The sequence below is a fragment of the Equus caballus genome, chromosome 6, assembly GCF_041296265.1.
Source record: "Equus caballus isolate H_3958 breed thoroughbred chromosome 6, TB-T2T, whole genome shotgun sequence".
Classification (NCBI taxonomy): domain Eukaryota; kingdom Metazoa; phylum Chordata; class Mammalia; order Perissodactyla; family Equidae; genus Equus; species Equus caballus.
The window spans coordinates 94784078-94792737 of record NC_091689.1 but is presented as its reverse complement, the minus strand read 5'-3'; the positions used below and the strand labels follow the sequence as shown (position 1 = coordinate 94792737).

General features: G+C 44.2%; 1 protein-coding gene across 7 annotated transcripts; it reads left to right on the top strand.

The window, feature by feature from the left end:
• The first annotated feature begins 587 nt into the window (after positions 1-587).
• LLPH (LLP homolog, long-term synaptic facilitation factor) lies at positions 588-7685 on the top strand. Of its 7 annotated transcripts, XM_070271855.1 has the most exons (5): positions 690-805; positions 1225-1379; positions 2233-2444; positions 5370-5457; positions 7327-7685. In XM_070271855.1, exons 3-5 carry the CDS (start codon positions 2436-2438, stop codon positions 7494-7496), a joined length of 267 nt encoding a protein of 88 aa, XP_070127956.1. In that variant the 5' UTR covers positions 690-805; positions 1225-1379; positions 2233-2435; the 3' UTR covers positions 7497-7685. The 7 variants fall into 7 exon arrangements, with proteins under 7 accessions (XP_070127954.1, XP_001492404.1, XP_070127956.1 ...); XM_070271853.1 differs by lacking the exon at positions 5370-5457 and having other exon boundaries at positions 588-805; XM_070271857.1 differs by lacking the exon at positions 1225-1379 and having other exon boundaries at positions 743-805.
• Positions 7686-8660: the final 975 nt, after the last annotated feature.

Sequence of the window (8660 nt, the reverse complement as noted above, 5' to 3'; positions counted from 1 at the left end):
GCTGCTATTAATAATATTACTATTGTCAGTCTAAAGGCAGAATGTACTGAATTGGAACTAAAGATAGTAAATAAACCAAAGCAGATTTGACCTTTAAAAAATATAAAACAATGCCATTCTTTTCAGAAAATTATTTTTTGGTTTGGGAAGTACATTTGATCATTTTAGCCCAGTTCAAACTTGTCTTTGGGATGGCAAAGGAGTTTTTGGTAACAACTTTGAGGCAAAACTGACATACAGTAAATTTCACATATTTAAAGTGAACGATTTGATAAATTTTGGCATATGCGTACATCCTTGAGACCATCCCAGAAATGAGAAAATTTAAGGGCTGCAAATAGAGATCTCAGTTCGGCTTCTAGAAGAAGGCGTGATCTGGAATGCCGCGGTCCCAGCAGGTCCGTGAGTGCTGAGAGCGGCGAGGCGGACCTGGGATCTCAGGGGGTCCGCACTCCCCACCTCACCTGCAGGGGCACCTGGCCAGCATCATTCCCGGGTTGCGGGTCTCGGGGCTGCCCCGCCCATGCCCGGGACGCCGCCTCACTGGCGCCGGAGCCTCCACCTGGGTTTTCCTCCCCCTTCCCCAGCTCCAACTTCGGAACCCACCTGGGAGGGGCCGCGCTCCAGGCCCGCGCTCGCCCCCGGGGCAGAAGGTGCGCGTGCGCAGAACCCCGCCTCTCCGCTGGGGTTCCCGGCGTGCAGTGCGCCGACCCGGGGCGGGGCAGTGGAGGGCAGCCCGGAAGGCGGAAGTGCGTGGGGTTCCTGTCGGCGTGCGCCGCGTGCGTCTGAGCGTCTGGGCGTCCAGGTGAGTTCAGGGTCTCCCGGGTGCGGTGGGCGTGGGACCCGCGTCTCGACGCCGCCGCCGGTGCAGAGGCTCACCGTGTCTTGGCGAGCGTGCGCCCGGCCCGAGGCCCCGGCCCCGGGGGGCGAGGGTTCCCCGTGCGGTGCGAGTGGAGGCCGCTCTGGTCTGTGCCGCCCGGTAAGCTGGGCCCTCGAGGTGGTCTGCCGCGGCCTCGGTCCCTGCCCCTCGCAGGCTGGGGTTGTGTGGACGGGGGCACGGGGAGTGTGTGGTTGCTGGGCGTCCATCCCACAAACGCCCATTCAGCCTTGACTGGGTGCAGAGCGCTGCGCATTGGGGGTCCGCAGTGAGCAAGACTGCTCAGCCCTGCTTCCGTGGAGCCCCCATGCCCAGGGGACGACGCAGGATTGTCTCAGTGATTTCAGCTTGCAGCGCGTGTTAGAAAGGAAAGGAAAGGACCATGCGATAGAGAATAGAAGGGGGCGGTTGCGGGGTCAGAGGCGCCCTTTCTGAGGTCCTGAAGTGATGGAGCAAGGCTTGCGGACATCAGCCCCCAGACACGGGGACGGCACGTGTAAAGGTACTAAGTGGACGCAGTTTGGACTTCTTTTTTCTTTGTTTCTTGTTAAAATCATGTTTTAATGATTTATTTAACTGCTTTGTTGATGTATAATTAACACAAACTGCACGTTTAAAGTGTGTAGTGTAAGTTTTTGATATATATACAAACGTAAATCCATCAGCGCAGTCAAGATGATGTTATAAATCACTCCCGAAAGTTTCCCTCTAAACTATATAATCCCTATTCTCTTTTCATTTCCACCCCTCATCACATCCCCACAGGGTCCCTAGGTTGTCATTGGTTGGACTTGTTTCAGATGTAATTGGTACTTGGAGGTGGGGTGGAGCGGGGAGCATGAGACGAGACAGAGTTGAAGGAGGCAGGGGCCAGGCCACAAATAACCTTGTAGATCTTGAACATAGGAGATGGGAGGTCATTACAGAACTCCAAAAAAGGCAGTGATATGCTCTAAACTTTTAAAAGCTCACACTAACTACCTTATGGAAGAGTTAGGGCCGAGGCTAAGGGGTGGAGAGAAAGCAAGAGTGGAAAATAGACAGGTTGAAAATAGCTGGATTGATGACTGCACCTTGTATGGGAACTCCAGGAGCTGTCAGATTTGGCTTGACTAACAGCTTGCCAGTGACCCCAGGGAGTTTGATTTGGTGTTCCTAATTATTATTTAATGGCTGTATCTGCCATGTGGATCCTCTCATAATTTGTGCATCATGCCATCATAAGTCGTGAAGACTTTTACTTTCCATTCGTTCATGTTTTGTAGAGATACCTTTTGACCTGTTTTCCAGGGATTTGCCTTTTTTGTCTTTGATAGTGAATATTTGCTTTTGAATATTTGTTGTTAACTTTGCAGGTAAAAGATGGCTAAAAGCTTGCGGAGTAAGTGGAAAAGGAAGATGCGTGCTGAAAAGAGGAAAAAGAATGCCCCGAAGGAGCTCAGCCGACTTAAAAGTATTCTTAAAGTAGATAGTGATGTTTTAATGAAAGATGTTCAGGAGATAGCTACTGTGGTGGTACCCAAAGAATGTCAAGAGAAAACCCAGTGTGTGGTGAACGATGAAAAAGGTGAGTTTGTGTGCTTCATTTTTTAAGAAAAACGATTCCGTTTCCTTTTGTGACTCGCTTTCACTTTGTGTCTGTTCTCCAGTCATTCCCACACATGCTTCCCCACAAACCTGCCGTGCCCGCAGAATTCTCTGAAGGCACGTAGTGCTACTGGAGAGTCTGTGCTGAACTATTTGAAGGCCACTTCAAGTGAATGGGCGTGTTTTGGATTATTCAGAGTGGGCCTTTGGTGTTTATACGATAGCCTGCGTGTCTCAGAAATGGACATACAGGAGCAGACTAGCCTAGACACACCCCCTTTGAAAGGATACACAGTTCCATCAGGGACTAGGCAGGATGGAAGGTGGTCTTTCTGCATTTTACCCTTTGCAAGATCTAGTTCCCATTCTAAGAGTCCTTTTGCCCTTATGTTATTATACTGAAACTCACAGTTTCCCTGTGTTTGATTTGGACAGATTCTAGGTACCTCTGTGTCTTACTAATAGTCTAAAGTTGGAGGCTGTATGTAATACTAGTTTTAGCACAGGAAAAAACTCACCGGTTTTCACATCCTAATATACTACTTTGACAGCAAACTCAATTAAGCACTCACAAGACCCAGGCTCTTAAAATAGAAGTATATTTATGTGGTGTCCAGTGGTCAAGGAGGGGAGCGGCATTCCTCAGCCTTCCAGTCGTAGAAGTTTCCTTTCCTGTTCTTCAAAACAGTCATTTCCTATTTTCTCTCTCAGTCTACCCCTTGCCCATCCCCTACAAATAAAAATTACAAAAAGCTTTTTACCACTTTAACTTCTTTGAAAAATAAGGGCAATCCACAGAAATAGCCTCATCTTCTCACTATCCAAGTCTGTGAGTTTGAATGTACAGTCAGCCCTCATTAACCGCGGGCTCCCCATCTTCGGATTCAACCAACCACAGATCGAAAGGCTTATGATGGCTAGGTTTGTACTGATCACGTACAGACCTTTTTTTCTTGTCATTATTCCCTAAACAACACAGTATAACTACTATTTATATAGCATTTACATTGAATTAGGTACTATAAATAATGTAGAGATGATTTAAACTATATGGGAGAATGTGCATGAGTTATATGCAAATACCATGCTATTTTATGTGAGAGACTCTAGCATCCACAGATTTTGGTATCCGAGGGGATCCTGGAACCAGTCCCGCAAAGATTCCGAGGGAGGACTGTGTGATCTGTGTTCTCTCTTTCATTAATGCCCTCTCAGAGGCCACTTTCTCCACTCGTGCTCTCCATTCTCAAGGGCTGTGCTCATGCATCCCTCTTGTCACTCTCTCCTCCACTGAGTCATTCACAGCAGCATAAATGTGTCCTGGGGCGTCCCATCTCAAAAAGAAAGGAGGAAAAATCCCTCCCTCCATCTCACATGTCTCTCGACCTGCTGCTGTGTTTTAGCTGGCCTCCTTGAAACTTTGTACCCCTGCTGTCTCTGTTTCCACACAGGCACACCAGCCCTGCATGTTCGCTCTTCTTGCCATCGAGCTAAAACTCACATAAAATAAACTTAACCACTGTAAAGTGTACAGTTCAGTGGCATTTAGTACATTCATGATGTTGCCCGACCATCACCTCTATTTCCAAAACATTTTCATCACCCTAAGAGGAAACCCCATACCCATTAAGGGTTCTCTTGCCCTCATCTGGCAGTCATGTGCCAGATACTGTGCCTTCTGTCGATGGAGTTACCTATTCTGGATATTTCATATAAATGGGATCATGTAATATGTGACCTTTTGTGTCTGAGTTTTTTCACTTTGCATATTTTTGAGGTTCATCCGTGTGACAACGTGTATTAGTACTTCTTTCCTTTTTAAAGCTGAATAATAGCCTATTTTATGTCTGTACCATTTTGCTTAGCCATTCATTGTTTGATGGATATTTGGGTGGTTTCCACCTGTGGTTATTGTGAATAGTGCTGCTGTGAACATTTGTCTACAAGTTTTTGTTTCAGTACCTGTTTCCACTGTTTTGGGGGTATGTACTTATGAGTGGAATTGCTGCGTCATTTGATAATTCTATGTTTACTGTTCTCTGTAGCAGTTACCATTTTACATTCCCACCAGCAATGCACGAGGGTTCCAATTTTTTCCATCCTTGCCAGTACTTGTTGTTTTCCCCTTTTTTGATTATTGCCCCATCCTAGTGAGTATGAAGTGATAGCTCATGGTTTTGATTTGCATTTCCCTTGTGACTAATGATGTTGAACGTTTTTTCACATGCTTGTTGGCCATTTGTATATCATCTTTGGAGAAAGATCTATTCAAGTCCTTTGCCTGTTTTTTAATTGGATTGTTTCTGTTTTTGAGCTAGAGTCTTCTATCTCTTCTGGATACTAGGTGCCCATTCACTCTTGAGTCTCTTGGATTTATCCTCTTAGTTTTCTTTTCTATCTTGTTTTCTGTTTCTTTTGTTATAGACTCTGATTTTCTCAACTTTTATCATCTACTTCTTGTGTTGTTTAGTTTTGCTGTCTTATTTTAATTTCCCGAAGTGTATTTTTCTTTTACTGTCTCTGTTTCATAGCGTGAGGTTCTTCATGGGTCTGTGTCTTCTCTGATCTCCCTGGAGGTGTTAATTACAACTTGTTTTAGACATTTTCGTCTACTTTATGCATTGTCTTCTTTCCTCTTGGGTTCTCCTGCTCCTTTCCATTCCTTTATTTTTGTCTCTCTCTCATGTTAGAGGCTTTTCTCCAATTTCTGGTGATCGGTGGTGTATGTTTAAAAGTGAGGCACTTAAGTGGTGATTGGAAGCTTAATGGGGAGGGGACATGGTGTGAGGGAGGGCTGATCAACTGCTAGACTTGTGAAAAAACTCGATGGGCTAGGAGGTTTTTTGTGGGAGAGCTCCTATAGCAGAACCTGAAGGTCTCCTCTCTTCTCTTATCATCCTCACAGGGGACTTCTGTCATCTCCTCCCCGGGGCAATGTCTGGCTGCCCTCATTTTTGGAGTATTTCACGAGCTACCTGGGGATGGAACTGAGGGTGAGGGCCCCCCCCATTTAGTCATCCACCTGGTTTCAGTGTGATTCCTCAACTCAGCCGTTAATTTCATGTTTCTCCTTCTTCTACTCCTTCAGTTACCCACCCAGTTTCTTAAGTCACAAACCTAGTACTTATCCTTGATCTCTCTTTCCTTTGTCCCCACATCTAAGCCATTAGCATATCTTCTTGAGTATCTAAAGTACATCGGAAATCTATCCATGTTCCTCCTGCTTTCAAGTTAAATGACCATGATCTGTTGCCTGAACCGGGAGAGTAGCCTTTTCACTTCTCTCTTCAGCTCTAGTTCCCTTCTGATTCATTTTCAACCTGTCAACCTGTGTGATCTTTTTAGAATTTAAATCAAATTATGTCATTCCCACGCTTACACACCTTATTGTCTTCCCCTGTGCTTACCAGAGTCTACCAGGTCCTGCTGGATCTGGCTCCAGTAGCTCTTTCAAAAGCTGCTCACCAGAGGCTGAAGTTTGCTTTGTTCTCCCTCAGCAGAACTCTGTAAACTCCGCTGGAGCAAGCAGCTTATTTGGACCACTCCATCCCCAGAACCTAGAACAGCACCTAAAATAATCCTCCAGCAACTGGTTGTGGAAGGGCTGATACGTACCAGGCTCTGTTTTAGGTGCAAGTGTACTGGAAACAGTGCGGTTCAGTTCCAGACCACTGCTGTAAAGCAAATATCGAAATAAAGCGAGTCCCATGGATTTTTTGTTTCCCAGTGCATATAAGAGTTATGTTTACACTATGCTGTGGTCTATTAAGTGTGCGATAGCGTTATGTCTAAAAAAACAATGTATATACCTTAATTTAAAAATATTTTATTGCTTAAAAATGCTAACCATCGTCAGCCTTCAACGAGTCATAATCTTTTTGCTGGTGGAGGGTCTTATTTTAAAAACCTGATAGAGTGAAGCGCAGTAAAATGAGGGATGCCTTTACTGTGGAAACGGGTATCAGAGAAATGGCCTCCATCCTGATGGGATTTGCTTTGTATTTGGATGAGACAGAAAGTAAACCAGGTAGATGAATTAATATAACGTCAAGAGTAGAGATCATGGAAGACCTTGTTTGATGCCCGGTGAAGTTCCCAGGGAGGGACGTTGTGGGCACGTCCTGCGCGGTAGATAGGTTAGTGATGGATGTGCCACAGTGTGGCTGCCCCGAGCTTCCTGCCAAGTCTCCTCTAGTAGAGCTGGATCTCTAGGTGGTACCTGGAGAGAAAAGTGTGGCACCCCACAATATATCCGGGTCTTTCTTCTCTGTCGTCTGCCCATCTGTCATCACCAGCCTGCTGCTTGCTCCTCCACCTCTTCCAAGTTCACTGCGTTAGAAGTGCCTGTGGTTCCTTCTCAGCTCCTGTGCGTCTACGGCCTGTCCGTCAGTTGTGTGGGTGCACTTCTTGGCTCCGCTATCTTGTGTAGCTCAAGAAAGTACTTGATTTGAGAATTGTTCTTTTAACTCATGTGCTCAGCACCGTACGCTTATCCTTGATGCAGTGGCTCAAAGCCATACATCTGAATGCGTCCTGTTTAACCTTTACTGGTCCACAGAAGGACCATCATGACAACATTCTTTAGGAACCTCAGTGAATATTAAGTAGATGATGTCTCTAGTTCCTCACACATAGCTTTCGTGGTTGTAGGAACATATGGCAGCATGTGTGTGATTCCATTGAATGTGCTGGAAGGGGTTTTCAGAGTGTTGGTCAAAGAACATTCCACAAAGAAGGGACTGTTTTTCTTTTGTAGTTTCAGACCACTTTCAGTTCTGATGGTCTCATCACATTAATATGTTTTCTCATAGGTTGGTTTTTTCATTAGTGAGTATTAATAGTTTTTTCATTTTCTTATTCAGATGACATGAAAATGGAGACTGAAATTAAGAGAAACAAAAAGAGTCTTCTAGACCAGCATGGACAGTACCCCATTTGGATGAACCCGCGGCAGAGAAAACGGCTGAAGGCAAAGCGACAGAAACAGAGGGGGAGAAGCAAAGCGAAGGCCGCCAAGGGGCTGGCCTGGTAGACTCTTAAGAACTTGGAAGATGCCCCACGGGGAGATCTTTGATTAGAATGTATACATTGATTTCAGCTTCTACCAAATGAAAACTTCGTTTCCGTATTTTAACTTGGTCTTCTCTTCAATTCAGACCCAACACAACGCCTCAAATTTGTTTTGGGAGCTCGAATAAAGTATTTTCTGTGATGAATGAAAGCCGTACTGATAATTGGGTGCTGTGCAATATGGAGGGATTATCAGACATCACAATTGTACCAAGTATTAATGTAGTTCTGTTTGTTCTTAGTAAAAATAATGGTATTATTCTGACAGATTGAGCTAACTCATATTTAAAGAAAACTATTATGTAATATCTTAAAATATAATGTTAGTGGATCTTATAAGCAGTACTTGTTTAGAGTTCTGATTTTGTGTAATTCGGAATAGAAGATACTTTGTGTGTAGATCTTGAAGATCGTTTCTTTCATATATTCTTAAGGTTTTCCAGTAGTAGAGAAGACCAATTCTTCAGTTAAATTTTTTTAAAAATCGTAAGTTCTTTAGAATATTAATATGTACAAATCAGTGTGCTCCGTCTTTTTGGGAGATCAGAACATCCTGGGACCTAGTTTACTCTTCCTCAGTTTTTACATTATGTAGCCTAACATAATGCATTTCCCAGAGTATGTTACACAGAATCAGTTTTTCTGAGTGCATGATGAAAAAATGCATTTTGTGGTCACTTCAATTTAGGAAATGCTACATACTTGAAGATTCACAAAAAGTATTAGCTTAGTATTACTGTAGTCTTATAGAGATCACGCAATAAAGAAACCTCTTTCCCTTTTTGAAACTAATATTCTGAGGAACAGAATATGCTGTTGGAAATGCTGGTGTAATGAAAGGATTTGTGTCAAATCTGTCTTGCTACAGTTTACTAATTTCACTCTAAATTTACTTTGAGTTAAGCAGGCTAAACTTAGCCTTCCCTCTGAAATTTCACTATAAGAATATCAACCATCATCATGTGGTCACTGGAGCAACAAATTCTTGTTGAGGGCCTGCTGTGTGCCAGGGACTCTCCAGGTGCCAGGAGGTGGAAACAAGACAGGTGTCTCCTCATGGACATCTGCTTAGAAGTGTCTGTTAACTTCAGACGAGAACCATGTGAAAGTGAGATCCGTTAGAATC

Coding starts and splice junctions, on each gene's coding strand:
- LLPH (XM_001492354.6), top strand. CDS start 2,240: ATGGCTAAAAGCTTGCGGAGTAAGTGGAAAAGGAAGATGCGTGCTGAA. Junction 2,445..7,326: donor TGTGGTGAACGATGAAAAAG/GTGAGTTTGTGT, acceptor TTTCTTATTCAG/ATGACATGAAAATGGAGACT.